The sequence below is a fragment of the Diabrotica virgifera genome, chromosome 3 (genome assembly GCF_917563875.1).
Source record: "Diabrotica virgifera virgifera chromosome 3, PGI_DIABVI_V3a".
NCBI classification, from domain to species: domain Eukaryota; kingdom Metazoa; phylum Arthropoda; class Insecta; order Coleoptera; family Chrysomelidae; genus Diabrotica; species Diabrotica virgifera.
Genome location: NC_065445.1, coordinates 260,850,427 through 260,868,934, shown reverse-complemented (window position 1 = coordinate 260,868,934; position 18,508 = coordinate 260,850,427). Strand labels below are relative to the sequence as shown.

The 18,508-nt window shown below is 33.5% G+C and overlaps 1 protein-coding gene across 1 annotated transcript in view; it reads right to left on the bottom strand.

Moving 5' to 3' along the window:
* Positions 1-18,508, bottom strand: part of LOC114324758 (uncharacterized) — a 1,163,158-nt gene that overhangs the window by 22,509 nt on the left and 1,122,141 nt on the right. The window contains exons 17-18 of the mRNA XM_050646138.1: positions 9,288-9,427; positions 3,479-3,691 (exon numbers count right to left, since the gene is read on the bottom strand). Of these exons, the coding sequence (XP_050502095.1) occupies positions 3,479-3,691; positions 9,288-9,427 (353 nt within the window). The remainder of the gene's footprint in view (positions 1-3,478; positions 3,692-9,287; positions 9,428-18,508) is intronic.

Below are 18,508 nucleotides of genomic sequence, written 5' to 3'. Positions count from 1 at the left end.
TCTGATTAGTATGCTGTCTAAAATATACAATAGTCTTCAGAAATTAACCACTTATGACTCAATTAATAAACAGATTCACGAAATATAATACACGCTTCAGAAATTTACAAAATATTATCACTTACGAGTAATAGATAATAGTTTTGAAGATATTTTAAAAAGGGTGCTATAGATGCAAAGAATAATGTTTCGCATATCAGGTATAAGTAGAGAGCTCGGACTTGATTTCAATACGAAAAAAAAAGTACATGGTAGTCAGTAAGCGCGAAATATTAAAACCACAGCTTTTGGTTAACCAACAACCAATTGACAGGCTGGACAGCTACACTTACCTTGGTACCAACATAAACAGCCAACAACCAATGAATCAATTGAATGAATTCGCTTTTCAGAAGTCACGATTTACCACTTGCTACCAAGATCTCTATTATTAGATGCTATATATTTTCTACGTTATTATACGGAGTCTCCAGACTCTCAACACCTAAAGGTAAATAATTGCAGCATGTTGTGGCCGGACACAATTGTAGATGGCACTCTACTGACAAACCCACTTACTGGCCAAGTGATGCAAACAGAATCCCGGACCTCTTAGATTTTTTCATATCCAGAGGTGTAGCAACAAATTTTATAAAAGTAGAGGATGTAGATGAGCTTATATCTGACCATTCCAATTCTACTAACAATTCGTGAGCAAATTGTTACCACTGAAATGAAACCCGCGTTGATCAATAAGTTTACGGACTGGGTAAACTTCCAATCAGAAATGAATGAGAAAATTGAGTTCAGTGGATTTATTCAAACGATAGAAGAATTGGAACAAGAAACCGAGCTATTTATGAAAAAACATCCAGCAGGCAGCGTGGAACAACACACCTATAATCCAAAGAAAAACAGTAGGAAACAATTATCCCAAAGAAATTAGAGACTTGATAAAGGAAAAAAGAAAGGCTCGGAAGGTATTGCAAAGAACTCGAATTACAGAAAATAAAAATAACCTAAATAGGCTCACACAACAGCTGCAAAGAGAAATCTCGAAAATTAAAAACGAATCAATCAATAAGTACCTAAGAGAACTAACTGATGATGAATGCACCGATTACTCCCTCTGGAAGGCAGCCAAAAAGATAAATAAGCCAGTTCAGCATATACTTCCTTTACGAAAAGAAAACAGAACATGGGCAAGAAATCCTAAGGAGAAAGTGGATGCGTTCGCTGATTATTTAGAAAACATATTTCAACCAAACCCTGGGGAAACTCATGTAGACAATGAACGAATAGCTACCGATTCTCTTAACATACAACTGACTACTACAAAAGAAGTTCAAAAATTAATCAAGAACATCAATACAAAAAAAGTGCCTGGGTTTGACCTGATCAATGGTGAGATACTAAAAAAATTACCTAGAAAAGCCATAGTAAAGCATACTACACTAATAAATGAATCCTTTAGGCTTAGATATGTTCCCATTCTTTGGAAAACTGCAGAGGTTATAATGATACCCAAAGTAGGACAAGATAACCATGTATTAACATCATACAGGCCAATCTCCTTACTATCCATAATCTCAAAGGTATTTGAAAAATTACTACTACGAAGAATGAACCTTATAATTGAACAAAAAAATATTATTCCAACACACCAATTTGGATTTCGTGATAAACACTCCACAATTGATCAGATCCATCGAATAGTAACTGAAATAGAGAAAGCATTGGAAGGGGACAAAATTTGTTCAGCAGTATTCCTGGATAACCCAAAAGTATTTGACAAAGTGTGGCACGACGGTCTGTTAATGAAGCTAAAAAAATATTTCCTATGCAACTCGTTGAAATATTGCATTTATACCTACACCAGCGAACATTTAGAGTTAAAATGGAAAACGAGTACTCTGAGTTAAAGCAAATAAAGGCAGGGGTTCCGCAAGGTAGCGTCCTTGGACCAATACTATACCTTTTGTACACATCTGACATTCCGGAGAGGGAAAACATCCAACTGGCCACATCTGCTGATGATACAGCAGTCCTGACAATAGGAGGAACTATAGAGGAAACTACGATAAATGCAATTAATGGCATAGAAGGCTGGTCCAAAAAATGGCGTATAAAGTTTAATGAACATAACTCAGTTCATATTAACTTCACTAGCAGGAAAATCAATAATCTTCCAATTATCCTAAACAACAACGTTGTTCCTAATAAAAAAACAACGAAATACCTGGGTTTAAATTTCGACGTCAAACTAAAATGGAAGGAGCACGTTAAAAAGAAAACTGAAGAGTTGAAGATAAAGTACAAAAATATGTATTGGCTAATAGGTAGGTACTCTCAACTTTCCATCCAGAACAAAGTACTAATTCACCAACAGATATTGAAACCGGTGTGGACTTATGGCCTACAATTATGGGGCTGTACCAAAAAAAGCAATTACCGAAATTTAGAAACGCTGCAGAACCGAATATTAAGGAATATTGTATGTGCTCCTTGGTATGTTCGGAATGACGATTCGAATCTATTCCAAATGAAATTAAGAAAGTCGCCAGGAGATATGAAGAGAGGCTCCATGAAGCGCTTCAGCTTTTTGTCAACGAACCCCAGATGCGAAGGCTCAAGAGGACTAAACCGTTCGAGCTCGTGTAATGTGTGAAGTTGTGCCGGGCTTAGTTAGTGTTGTGCATTGTATTGTAGCCACAACAAAGACGTGAGCAATTAGTGAAAAGCAGAGTCAGTGCCGTGCTGTGTAGCCACAACAAAGAAGTGGGCATTTCATGTAAAAAAAAGCTAGGATGGACCAGGTGATATCTAGTTTACAAATATTTTTGGGGAAATTAGGTTAAAGAAAAAATACTGATTAATCTTGTAGATTAGGTGTATTTATATTGTTTAAATAAAAAAAAATATACGGAGTAGAGGTGTGGACATTTTCCGAAGCTTCTTTAAGGAAACTCTAGGCATTCGACGTGGTGTTACAGACGCATGTTAAGAATTTCGTGGGTGGATCGTGTGACTAATGTTGAGGTCCTACGTAGAATAGGTAATGAATGTGAGATAATTAACACCACCAAAGAGCGCAAACTAGAATATTGGCCATGTTAGGAGGACTGAACAAAAATATGGCTTGTTGCAACTCATTATTTACTACAAGGTATTTGGAAAGAGAGGACCAGGAAGAAGAAGAATATCTTGGCTTCAAAACCTGAGAAAGTGGTTTAATACAACGACAACCGCACTATTGAGAATAGCAACAAGCAAAGTTAGGATAGGCATGCTGATCGCCAACATCCGGAATGGATAGGCACCATAAGAAGAAGAAGGGTGCTATATTTAATTAAAGGGATGAAATTCGTTTATCCTGGAATAAGATGATTTTAACTAAATTTCAGAATTAATGAGTTTTCTCATGTCAAAACTCTTTCTGTACACACTGTATACATTAGAACTAAACTCATCATATCGCTTGGGTCAATATTTCATTTACCTGTAACGGTTTTTCCCCAGAGCCTAGCTTCGAAACGTATTTTGATGGGAAGAATCCGATTCTTCCGAGACATTTACCCTTCCACCAATCTGGGTCAGAAGTGTCAATAACTGTTACTTTGTAGCCGGCCTTCAAGTCTAATTCATCTTGATGGCGCGATTTGAAGTTGTACAAAACTACGTAGAGGTTGGTGGGGAGAAGCCGATGTGATTTCTGAAAATAAAAATCGAATCGTTATATAAATAAACGAATTTTTGTTTACAGAAGATTAAGGTTTTATAATAAAAGTAAAATATAGCTTTAAAGTTGGATAGAGGATAGTTCCCAAAAACTAAAATATAGTTAGTACACAAGTCATAAATAATTAATGTTATTTTTAAAACATAACGCAAAAAGAATTTAAATTGTAACAAAAACAACTAAAAAAGATAAACTATACTTAAATTTGACTCAACAACAATAATCACCCTCTTAGCTAGAACCAGAAGATCAACAGGACAGAGACCTTAAGATAAAAATAAGGAGATGTTGTTCTGAAGCTATTTTCTTGTGGCATTTTTATAATCAAGTATATTCAAATGGGAAATAAGCCACAATTTTACCTAAAAATGATTTTTTTAACGTTTCGACGCCCAAGTCGGGTGTCGTTGTCAAAATACAAAATAATACTAAATAAACAAAAATGTTGTTGCTTAGTAAAAAATTCTTCTAATAATTTATTTAATCTGACTCATTTATATCGGCAATTCAGACACGTATTATACATTTTAAAGTAGACGACTTTAAAATGATATTGCCAATATTGATGAGTTGCATTCCTGGGACGACTTTACTAAAAGATAGTTCATTCGATTACATGAAATCAATCCCAACTCAAGAATATCCGCCACAAAAAATCATAGCATGTGATCTGTCTTTAAAAAGACAACCAAATGCAACGGTGGCACTGAAATTCTCGCGTTAGAGATTCCATAGTAAATCACGAGGGAAAACCAGGAAAAACCTCGTGATACTATCCCGACATCGTAAGTATTTGGGTTTACATTTAGTTTACTCTCAAAACTAATACCAAATTCTGACTTGATATTTTAAATTTTAAATAATACTAAAATACTAAATATGTACTAACTCGATATGTTACTGATTTACTAATTGTGGTATTTTCTTTCTATTGACTTCCTCCTTTAATATGGGTAACCACATCCTACTGCATTCTACCGAGGAATTTGCGACACAGTTGGTTTCATTTAGCATAATTAGAGCCGCTTCTTTGATTTTTCTCTTTTTACTATCTGCTTCTTTTAGGACTATACTTGAATCAACACGCATGGGATAATGAACATAGAGTTCAGTGGAGAGATTCAAGTATAGTCCTAAAAGAAGCAGATAGTAAAAAGAGAAAAATCAAAGAAGCGGCTCTACACCGAGAGAACAATTTCTTTTCTCCTAAAACACCGATTTCTTTGAGCAATATTTCTTAAAAGTTAACATATCCTATTAACTTAAACATACCGGTTCACATATAAAGAAACGAGTTTTTTAAACACAACTCAATAATTTCTTACAGATAATTTCTTCAATACTAAGAAATGCATTAATGGTTACATTTAATTTTCTTATCCTAAAGTTTTTATTTCTTAAATTGAAAACTACAAATATTTTGCAGTATAAGAAATATAATGTTAAGTTAATCTATATTTATATTTGTGAACAAGAAATTTTCTTGCAATCAAATAAATATTTTAAAGCACAAGAAATAATTCTTCAGAAATACCCTCTATAGTAACTGTGGTTATAAAATAAAAACTTTGTTATTAATGCCGAAATGTTACTTGCAAAGCTATTTTCTTCCACAAAAGAATTGCGCAGATTAACTATTTATGATTTATTCGTCAGTGTTTGTCAAGATGGCGTGATATGTTCATGTTCATATAGATGGATGTTGGATTTATTGGTGTACTTTAAAAATTAACGGATATTTTGAAGGTACGTACATATATAGGTATTAAATAAAAGTAAATTGAGTAATTTAAGATGTAATAATAATATTGTTGCGTATCCGAATGGTTAAAAAAGAAACATAATAGTATCTTTATATGCTTTTTAGGTATAATGATGGACGACTGTGAAATAAAGGAGCTTATTATTCTAACTGGGAAATATGCCACAATTTAAAGATGGGACAGAGTGATATAATATATAGCTTCAGAACAATATTAAGAAAGGAGTTATTAACCAACTGCGGGGCCTTCCAGAAATGGTAGAACTTCATACATATAAGTACCTTTTTAAAAATGTGTAGATATACTTATGTATCAACTATAATAGGTTTCTTGAATGTATCGTCTTCTATAAAAATATACAATACAACGCTATATCAAACATGGCGGGTGCAACGCTGAGGATTTTTTCTGTTAATTTATTTGAGATAAAGAAATCAGTTAGTCTAAAAGAAATATATGTTTATGGTTAAGAAATGTTATTGCCAAAAACCGTGAATTAGTTAATATGTATTAAATGACTTAGATGTAAACTAATAATACTTTCCCGTAATAAAATTTCTTAATGATTAGGTATGCTGTCTCTTTTAGATTATAAAAATTAAGAAAATTACATATTATTATGTCTGCTTCAATGTTTTACATTGGTTGTATTTTCCCTGTTGTTTTAGCTAAACAATGTTTATTGTGTGACTTAATATTATACAGATAAATAATTAATATTTCATTAACAAAAAGAAAAAAATAAACACAGACGTGTAGGTTAAATAATGCCAGGTTTGAAATAAATATGATTGATTATTATTAGTATTAATAGTTCGTATGTGGGGCCGTGTATTTGTTTTTTTGATTTCCTAAATTTGTCAAAATAAATATCTATATCTTTATAAAAAAAATTTTATTAAAGTAAGTTTACTCTTTCTACATAACGATTTTGTTTTAGTGAATTGCTGATATACAAAGTGCTATTAACAAAAGAAGGAAAATTTGAGGAAGTTGGATTTGCCTCTCCATCCTTTTATTGTTGTGTAGAAGCCAGTGGTTTAAGAGTGGAGAGAATATTTGTATGTAATAATAACGTTTTATATCTTGTTTTATTAATAAATAATGATTTTACCTTAACACAATGATTTATTTCGCCGTATGTAATATCACTTTATTTTCAAGAAATATTACCTTAACTCTAAATATACGTTTATCTCTGCGAAATATATTTCTTAACATTAAATAAATTAATTATTAATAGTAAAATAATAATATTCCTTACTAAGAAATATTATTGCTCAGAAAGAATAGTTTTCTAATGTGTAGAAAATATATTTTTATGACTAATAAAATTAATTAACATCAGGTGTAATTTCTTTCTGATAAATGGGTTTGAAGTTTGCCAGAAAGTGATAGTTCAATCATGTTTAAGATATATTTCTTTGGCTATAGTAGAATTTATTTGAAATATTTTAGAAAATTATATCTTACATACAAAGATATATTTCTTAGGCAATATGCCAAGTCGATCTTTCTTAAATATTAATAAAGTTTCTTTATGCCAAGAATTTTTTTCTCTCGGTGTAATTATGCTAAATGAAACCAATTGTGTCGCAAATTCCTCGGTAGAATGCAGTAGGATGTGGTTACCCATATTAAAGGAGGAAGTCAATAGAAAGAAAATACCACAATTAGTAAATCAGTAACATATCGAGTTAGTACATATTTAGTATTTTAGTATTATTTAAAATTTAAAATATCAAGTCAGAATTTGGTATTAGTTTTGAGAGTAAACTAAATGTAAACCCAAATACTTACGATGTCGGGATAATATCACGAGGTTTTTCCTGGTTTTCCCTCGTGATTTACTATGGAATCTCTAACGCGAGAATTTCAGTGCCACCGTTGCATTTGGTTGTCTTTTTAAAGACAGATCACATGCTATGATTTTTTGTGGCGGATATTCTTGAGTTGGGATTGATTTCATGTAATCGAATGAACTATCTTTTAGTAAAGTCGTCCCAGGAACGCAACTCATCAATATTGGCAATATTATTTTAAAGTCGTCTACTTTAAAATGTATAATACGTGTCTGAATTGCCGATATAAATGAGTCAGATTAAATAAATTATTAGAAGAATTTTTTACTAAGCAACAACATTTTTGTTTATTTAGTATTATTTTGTATTTTGACAACGACACCCGACTTGAGCGTCGAAACGTTAAAAAAATCATTTTTAGATAAAATTGTTGCTTATTTCCCATTTGAATATACTTGATTATAAAAATAAGGAGAGACTGGAGAATGTAAATTAACTAGACGATACCAATTCTGCTCTCTAATACTCGATGCATTCCGAAAGACTTCGTAGAGGACATAAAAGCAGCTAGTAAGACATTACTTATAAAACCATTCAGACGGCGACACTGCTTTCATCATGAAGATGACACTGCTCTCGATTACTAATTATTAATACGTTTTGTCTTTCATTTAATTTTATATGTTTTGTCTTTCATTAATTTTATTTTCACTGTTAGTATTTTCTCGTTGACAACAACATCTTCTACAATATTTTTTACCTATTTGGTGGGATTATTAGTCGCAATCTTTTTCTTGCCCTCTCCATTCTGTCTACTCCTGACCAAAATAGTCAGTATTCTTTGTGTATTTTCGTTAAGCCTATCCTTTCTTCCTGTTCTTTATAATGGTTTTTGTCTTCTTCTTTTAATTCGTATTTCTTTTTGAATTTTGTGATTCCAAATTCTTGTCCCTATTTATCGTCTTGTTTGTCATTGTATTTGGTGCCTCTTCTTGATTTCGTTTCAGTTTTTCGAAGTCCTCTCAGAGCTCATTTTAAAACCGTAGTTACCTGCGATGAGTGAACTTTTACTTTGGAGTGAGTCGATGGGAATTTTGTCTTTTCTTCATACTCAATTGAAGCTAAATCCATTGATTAAATAACAAAAGTAATACAAAAACTCTAACATGAAGTAAAAAACCACTTCTCTGTAATTGGTATATTTATTAAAATTTTAAAAATCACAATGGATTGAATAAAATGTGTACAATTCAGAACGTTTTCGGACTTATCAGTCCATCATCAGTGAATTCCAATACTTGCTAAATAGCCCCAAAACCAAACAATGGTTGAATTTATAATTCGATTTACAATATGTCAAAGTAATATTGAACAGGCTTAACGCCGATGTTAAAAGATATAACCTCCGGGAACATGGTGAAACCCTACCAAGAAACAACAGGTTGTTGTTTAAGTTTCCTGGTAGGGTTTCACCATGTTCCCGGAGGTTATATCGTTGAACATAGGCGTTTAGCCTGTTCAATATTACTTTGACATAATGTACAGTAGGAAAAATGAAAGAATACCCATGAACGAACATATAAAACAGTAATATTACATGTACTTGCGCTGGGCAATTTTCTTTGTGACACGGTGACAGGAAAATACAGCGTGTTTTATATGTTCGTTCATGGGTATTCTTTCATTTTTCCGACTGTAGATCGAATTATTAATTCAACCATTGTTTGGTCCTGGGGCTATTTAGCAAGTATTCGAATTCACTGGTGATGGACTGATAGGTCCGAAAACGTTGTGAATTGGACACATTTTATTCAATCCATTGGGATTTTTAAAATTTTAATAAAAATACCAATTACATAGAAGTGGTTTATACTTCATGTTAGACTTTTTGAATTATATGGTATACAGCCAACTTACAGAACTTCCCTTTTTAGTTTAAAAGCAATACAGTTCTTGATAATATTCTAAAGGGTAATACCATGGTGATGAAAAATTTTTACTTACCTTAGCACCTACAGGACTGGGACAGGGAGAAGCACTTGCAGATGAAGGACTCTTGTCATTTTCATCAGGCAGTTCCACTGATGACATTCTAATATTCTTCGCTGATAGCAATCGACGATTGTGAACAGGACTTGAAGGTGCTGTAAGCCGTCGTCAAATAAATTTTATATAAAAAAAAACAATAAAATTAACAACACATTTTATTAGACATACAATACAATAATAGCAGTTCTATTTATTACAGATTCAACACTATTTTATATCAGTTTAGAACAAGTCCTGAGGAAAATTTCACTAGAAAAAAAACTTATACAAACATCAACCAAGTTAGAGTATATGTAGATGATTTCAACATACCTAACAAGACCTTATAAGAGTTAGAAGGGTTGTTTACTCGTTTTAAAGATGTGGCCTAATAATGAATAATATCTCGAAAACAAAATCCGTGAAGATATCAAGAGTCAAAACGTTGACGAGGAGATCTTAAATAACATTAAAAAGTCAGATTTTTGGGCAAGTTGACCATTTAAGACATCATGACATTTATTTAAAATAATAACACTAATATAATATAGCAGACATCATTAAAACCCTGCAGAACATTAAAAAATCTAAATTAGAAAACCATAAAAAAAGCATTAGAATTGGGAAGTAGTCTCTAAAATGGAAAGGAGAAGGAAGGCCCAAAAGGAAATAGATAGATTATTTTGAAGAAATAGGAAGTAATAAAGGGAAAACTATCGAAGAATTAAAGACGGTAACCAAAAATAGAAATGCATGGAAAAAATAGGTAAAGGAAGAACCGGAATCTGAATTCGACACCTGAGAGGGCAAGGGATATGAGAAGAAGAAGAAGAAAACTCTACAGGAGCATGATTATTAACGCGCTAGAAGTGTTAGATAATTATTAGATCTTAGGTAACCTACGCAAAGCGAAGAAAAGTGACTGGATAGATACGAGAAGAAAATACCAATAAGGGATTAAAAAGCTAGGGAATCAATATGGAAATAAGGAGCTCAACCTAACCTAAACCGTCTGTCCTAAAGAAAACACAAAAGAAACTATTAACAAAAAGGAAACAATAGTATTGATGCAAAAAGTATCTAGAAGAAAATATTAAAAATGAACGACCAAAAAAAGATAGTTTAACAGTGGACTTGATGAGACCTAAAAGAGAAATTAAAGAATACGAAACTCATAAGGAAGACAGAAAAAACTGACGAAAATAGTGAGAAATATAAAGCATAACAAGGGTTAAGACAAACTTAAATGAAAAAAAAAGAAGGAAATGGCAAAAATGAATTGTTAAGAGTTAAGGTGTTAAAGTGTGCGATGTGCAAAAATAGATCATAAGAAGTTTAAGGGAAACTTTGGCCTCCCATTAATGATGATTTAGCCGAGACTACAAAGATATAACCCAGCCATACCATTTGAATTTAATGAATGCTATATAAAGTTCGCTTAAATTTCTAAAAATAGGTTTAAAATGCACTGGCCTAATATTATTAATAACTATGAACTAGACTAGGTAAATAACTTAAAAAGTGAATTACAGGATATTTCGAAATAGTTCCAATCAAAACACTATATAGATACAATATTCTCTTAAATATAAAGTGCACTTGTTGCTTAAATATTGATTTTTAAAGAAGATATCGATGTTTCACGCAAACGATGTTTTTAAAAAAAATTTTCTTCTGTTAAATAATATTAAATCATCCCGGATGAATCATCCAAAGTGAAAAATAAATGAATCGTGTAAAATATTAATCATCGAAAATGATCATCCAAAATGAATATTGAACGAAGTTGAACCTAGTTTTACTTTTGTTGACTTTAGGGGATGCATCGCGGATGAATCATCCAAAGTGAACCACGTAAACATGCATTTTTTGATGTGATTAATCGGCAGTGACTAGTGAACGGCGGCAACAGGTCCACGTGGTTGTTTATTGTCGCATTTAAAGTGCGTAGTTGTTATGTTTGTACGTTGTGTTTTGTTTGTAGACCATTACTTTAACAAACACGTTGACGCCCACATTTTGTAGCGTCGAATTATCTACGGCCTTACCCACCAACGTCGTTTTCTTCTAATCTTCTGTTTTTCAAGTACATGTCCAAGTTCATTTAAAATATATTCACTTATTATGCCAATTCCAGCACGTACAACTTCAGTCGGCGCCATTTGTAAATTAGTAGATTAGTTTAGTCTTGGTGATCCATGTAAACGATAATTACTTTCATCGTCGTAATCACTTTGGATGATTCATCCGGGATGATCATCCAAAGTGTACCGTGAAAACGGGCCTTAAGGTTTCCGTAGCGGCGATGAACTCCTCATTCGACTTAAATTTCTGTCTAGCAAGTGACTTTTTCAAGTTTGGAAACAAGAAGAAGTCGTACAGGGGGCTAAATCTGGAAAATATGGTGGATGGAACAGCAGTTAGACAGCATAGCCCAACTTGACTAACTTCGCATGCTTACGGCTGAGGTGTGAACCTGTGCGTTGTCATGGTGGAAGAGCATTGTTTTTCGCCAATTGGGGCTATTTTTCTGAAATTCGCATTCGAATTGGCCCACTAATTCGGCATAGCAAAGCCCTGTGATTGTTTTGTCCTTTCCCAGAACGTTTATATAAATCACACGTTTTGAGTTCCAGAAAACGGTGGCCATCACCTTTGCAGTCGATAGGAAAATGTTTGCCTTCTTCGGAAGATATTCGCGGAGTGACGTCAACTATTTCGCTTTTCTTGGTCTCTGGTGTTGTCATGTTTCGCCAAACGGTTATGTTTCAAACACTGCTCTAAAGTGGTCACATGGTTGCGCTTGTTTTCCTGAGTGAGCAAATGCTGCACCCATCGCGCCGACAGCTTTCTCATGCCCAAAAGTCACGCAGAATCGTTATCGTTATCCTCCTATGCTTCGCCTTGGTTTTCCAATTTCGTACTCTTAATACTCCTAAGTCTTCTTCCATCTGGATTTTAAATAATACTCTTGGTCTGACTCTTCTAAAAATTGTTAAAAATGTATTTCGATGGATAAATCTCATTCATTCTTTCTACACATGGCGTATACGCAGTTCTCATCAGTTTTCCTGCGCGCTTTTATAAATATGTCTGAGGACTTGAATTCAAAACAGCCTAAACTTCTTCATTACTGTTTGTTATCGCCTATCGTCAATCTTCTTTGTGAATAGGTACAATTATACCTACGTTCCAGTCTTTTGGTAGCTTTAGCTGCTTCCAAATCAGTTCTACAAGCCTACTTATACTACAAATCTGATGTTTTAAAAGTCACCTGATCCCGAAGCTTTGTTTTCTTTGGGATGTCATCTTTCTCTCTTTGGTCGTCCATGCCTTCCAGCCGATTTTCTGCTTCTGGCAACCTCATCTCACTTCTTATATCTATTCCACCCTTTCTAGTATCTGGTCTTGATCACCAATGATTTCTCCTGTTATCATTCTAACTATTGATAGATTGATAGCCTAGGCTTGAATTCCTTTCTGGTCTGGTTAATCTCCTTGTAGAATTTTCGCGTTGCGTTTCCATTTGTGTGTTATATTTCTCTAGTTTTTTCAGTTGGTTGCCTATACGTTACTTCTCCTTTATTTTCAGTATTTATTTTTCGTCTCCTCTCAGCTGCCTATACTCTTCTTCTATTTATCTCGTTCTTCAGGCTTGGAGCCTTGCATATGCTTGATTTTTTCTTTACATTGCTTGTGCACATTCCTCATCGTACCAGTTTGACAGTATTTTTTCACTCTTTTGACATTCAATCACCTCATTACTATCTCCTCCAATATGGTTTTATACCGCCTCCAATAGTTATCAATATCTTCACCTATACAGTCCTCTAGCTTACGTTCCAGACTTTTCTCGAATTGTTTGAAATAGAAATTTTTAACGCTTCTCCGTTAAATTTTTCCGCTTTAACTCCTCTGACTTTCTTTGCATTGGAGATTCTAGCTCTTATTCTGGTTTGAACTAGGTCATAACCCTGCGTTTCATCTCTCATGATCTTTACATGCTCGTTCAACTTGCCTTCGGCCCTCAGTTAAGCACGCTGGTCCTGATTTTTTATTGTAATGCCCTGCTCTATTCTCTATTCCTACTGTTTATATGGCGGCCATCATCTTCCGGTTTTGAAGTAATAATAATATCGTGTGGCATTTGTGCTGGGGAGATCCATTCGGACAGGTTCCGGCGTCATTTATATCTTTAACTCTGTTTCAAATAACTAGTGTCGATGTACACACTAGCCCAAGGGGACCGACGGCTTAACGTACTCTCCGAGGCACGATGAACAGGTCGTATCATTTTTAGAAATGAAAAATGGATTGTCTGAAACCAGTATTATGCCGCTACGTTACGGCTGTTCACATCAGATAAATATAGACGTAAATATAGACGTTGCATTATATTTCACGACATCTTTGGAGCATAATATTCTACAAAAGGTAAAACTATTCTATAATTTTTAAGCATGCGATTTTCGTGAGTTAAATGACAATTATGATTTTATAATATTATTTAATAAGCTAGAATAGTTATTTATGGAACAGTTCGTAAAGTATGCTTTTTGCGCACGCACGCGAAACTCTCGTGATGTACATCGCGCAAGTGCGCAAAAAGTACTTCACGCACAGTTTCATACAATATTTTATCTACGATAAACAAATAAAAAAACTGCAACTCTTCGTCACTAAAATACATTTCTATTCTTCAAGTTTTAGAAATTTGACATTTAAAAATTTAAACTTCTTTCAAACCACAGAACTGTCATACTTTTGTTGTAATTTATTGCTCACTTGTCATCACCACGACAACGCGAAAGTTAAGGATATTTGATTATATCAAAGTGTGCCAAAAACAGTGCGAAAAGTAAATCCCGTTTAAATACATTGGTACTTCACGCACACTTTAAACCCTTCACGTACTGCTATCTTTAATCACAGTTTTCACAAACTAAAAACTTATACATAATACGAGATAGAGTAGATAAAAGTTATTTATCTACTCTATTTCATATTATGTATAAGTTTTTATTTATAAAAACTGTCATTATAGACAGCAGTGCGTGAAGGATTTAAAGTGTGCGTGAAGTACGTAACAATGTATTTTAAATGGAATTTACTTTTTCGCACTGTTTTTGGCACACTTTCATATAATCAAATATCCTTAACTTTTGCGTTGTCATGGTGATGACAATATGAGCAATAAATTACAACAAAAGTTTTGACAGTTTTGTGGTTTGAAAGAAGATAGAATTTTTAAATGTCATAGTTCTAAAAAGTGTAGAATAAAAATGAATTCAAGTGACGAAGAGTTAGTTTTTTTATTTGTTTATCGTAGATAAAATATTGTATGAAAGTGTGTGTGAAGTACTTTTTGCGAACTTACGCGATGTATTGTAGCACTCGCTCCGCTGTCGCTCGTGCTCTAAAAATCGCGTGCGTTCGCAAAAAGCATACTTCACGAACTGTTTCATAAATAACTATTTCAATATAATATAACAGATTAATCTTCTTTAGTAATTTTATAATTACATATATATCATCTAAAAATCCAATCAAGATATAATTAAATTAACTCTATAAAAAATTTAACTACCACCGCTACCAGAATATCTTATCTAGAGCATTTTCTTGTTTACGACTTCGAAACACCCTGTATAATTCTAATTAGGAGTGCGGCAAAGTGCAATGCATACTTGATGTAGCTTTGAAGTCATCATTTCGTGCTAAAGTTATCAGAGCAGGCCTGGAAACGACTGAGAAAGAGCATGCTGATGTTAGTATTCATAAAAGATTAAAAAACGGAGAACAAGTAAGGTTAATGTACACCTATCAAATATGAAAAAAAGAGAAAAAATACGAAGTAATAAAAAAGAGTATAGTAAATATTAGAAAAAAGTTGTTTAAAAGTCAGTTTGCGCTTAATCTGAGAATATACATACGAGGTATTGAAAAACTATGAAAAATAAAAATTACAGATTCTCAAACTTTTCAACCCAATACATTTCTGATTAATTTAAATTATTAGGAACAATAGTTCCACATTTAGATGTAAAATCTTTTCCTTTTTAGACCAGGGCGGATATGTGAAAAAAGGTCTATTTTTGGATGTGCGAGGTGGCATTCGGATTTTTGCAGATAAAATTAGGTATCGACTTCAACAATAATAATTTTTTTTTTTTTTTTTATTTACACACATAAACCCGCATCAACCACTAAGGGTTATTAGCGGGGGGACATACACAAACAGTAAGATACATATTATTATATAAACATGCTTTACAATCTGGTGTATTGTTTAGTCATTTTGAGATAATTTAATAAGGAGTTTAGGTTTGAAGTCAGTACACTTTTAATATTGTCACTAAGAGCACACGCGATCCTTTCTTTCTGGTACACTGGACACTCGATAATTATATGTTTCACTGTCAGTTGCGTGTTGCAATTGGTACACATCGGAGCGGCCTCCTTGTTGAAGATATGCTTGTGTGTTAGTAACGTATGTCCTATTCGGAGTCGGTTGATGATGACTTGGTCTTTTCTATTTCTTGGTAACATGAGTTTAGTTCCTACTTGACTTAGGCATTCTTTTAGTTTGTTGTTAGTCTGATCCCAAGTAGTTTGCCACGTTCTGTGGACATGACCTTTGATATTTACTTTGTGATCAGTCCAAGGTATTTGATCTGTGATAGAAATACTTTGGTCGGTAGTTGCATTGCTTGCTAGAGAGTCCACTTCCTCGTTGCCAATTATTCCCATATGGGAAGGTACCCAGATGAAGAGAATATCTTTCTGTTGATTCCGTAGATAAGATAATTCTTCTTTGATTTTGAGAAGAATAGCGTGAGTTGTATATAGCTGTTTTATCCCAAGTAATGCGCTCATTGAATCGGTGATAATCACAAATTTGCTTTCATGGATAGAACCACATTTTTTCATTGCCTGGTGAATTGCTGTAAGTTCTCCGGTATATATACAACAATTTGTTGGGATTCGTACGGTAGACTTGATGTTTCCGCAGATATAAGCTGCAGCATGTCCTTCATCACATTTGGAAGCATCAGTGAAGATTCGATGAGTTGTTGGGTATTTGGAAATTAAATTTTTAAAAGCTTGCTGGATAAGGAAAGGATGTGTGGAATGTTTAGGGAGATCTTTTAGAGACATATCTATTTTTGGAGGATTGATCATCCAGGGAGGAAAATTTACATGAATGGGTATAGTGAGACTGAACTGTTCTAAATTAAAACCAATACGTTTTGTTCGCTCAGGAAATGGTAGCATATTTCTTGCAATGTTTTCGTAATGATCAGAAGATATATTTGTTCTGTAGAATATTGTTGAGTAGGTTACGTTGCTTTTGTTTGCTGAAATTCTGGCAACGTAATTCAGTGATAGAAGTTGCCTTCGTTGGCTTAAAGGGAGTTCATTAGCCAGAACTTGTAAACTACTTACTGGACTAGTTCGTGTGGCACCTAAAACCAATCTCAAGCACGTATTTTGAATGTAGTCAAGTTTTTTTAAAGAAGTTTTGTTAGCAGTATCGTAGCATAAACAGCCGTAATCTAATTTACTTCTTATTAATGATCTATATAGATTAAGTAAAGTTGTTGTATCAGCCCCCCAAGAGGTATTTGACAGCATTTTTAGTAGGTTAATTCTGGATTGGCAAGAACGTTGCAGATTCGTTACGTGGTTTTTCCATTTTAAGTCACGTTCAAAAGAAAGTCCTAAGAAATTTATTTCTTCTGACTGCTTCAGCATAACTCCGTTAAGTGTTAATTGAATATTAGGATAGTCTTTCCTTTTGCTAAAAATTAAATAACGTGTCTTTTCGCCAGAAAATATAAAACCCGTGTTTTGCGACCAGTTTTCAATTGTATGTAAGGCCGTTTGCAATATATGTGATCCCAGAGTTACATTATTTGTTTTTAGATAAATGACTAAGTCGTCTGCATATAGGCTAGTAAATACAGGCAGCTTTATTTGATGTATAATACTATTTATTGCAATCAGAAAGAGTGTAGGACTTAGAGTAGATCCTTGTGGAGTGCCATTTTGCAGTACTCGTCTGGAAGATGTGAATCCATTGGCTCTAACTCGAAAAGTTCGTGTTTCTAGAAAATTTTTAATAAACGACAACATATGCCCTTGGACATTCCATTCTTGAAGTGTTTTTAGTATAAGATGTCTCCATGTTGTGTCAAAAGCTTTTCTTATGTCAAAAAATACGGCAATAAGTTTTTGATTGTGCAGAAAAGATTCATGTACAGCTGATTCAAGGGTTATTAGATTGTCTGTTGTGGATCTACCCGTACGAAATCCACTTTGTCTGATACTTATTAGGTTATTGTTTTCGAGATACCATTTAAGACGATAATTAAGGATTTTTTCTAAAAGTTTGCAGGTACAGCAAGTAAGTGAGATTGGACGATAGGAATTTGGATCGTCTTTTGGTTTATTATATTTAAGGATTGGAATTATAGTTGCTTGCGACCATAGATCAGGAAAGTCGTGCTGAATGAAAATATTATTAAAAATATCAACTAATATTAGTTTTGCATTTAGAGGAAGATTTCGTAAGAAAAGAGGGTGGATATCATCAGGTCCTGGCGTCGAATTTTTTGCGCTTAAACAAAATTCTAATTCTTGAAGACTTATGGGTTTGTTTATTGGATTGTCGCTCTCGGTGATTTGTATATTTGACGATTCCATTAGATTTTTATATTCTAAAAAAGATATGCTATAGTTGGAATCACTAGAATTAAGTTCATATATATCTGCTAGTATTTCTGGAATAGCTACCTTGTTTGAATGCATTTGGTTATTGTATGATAGCGTATCTATGCCTCGGAAGTATTTTGTTCCTTTTATTCTGCGTACTTTGTTCCATATGTCGCCTATGGGAGTGGAAGGATTTATTGAAGCCACATACTTTTTCCAACTGTCTCGTTTTCCTTTCTTGATCAATTGTCTGCTTTTTGCTCTGAGATTTTTAAAAATTATAAGGTTATCGATAGTTTTATGTTTCTTATAAACGTTGAAAGCGTGTTTAGACAAAGTAAGTGCTTGCGCAATTTCGTTATTCCACCAAGGAACTGGCTGCCTTTTACTTGATTTTGTTTTCCCCACTGCGACTGTTGCTGCAGAAATAATAATATTATTAAATAGTTCCAGATTTTCGTTTGCGGTATTGGTTAAATTAA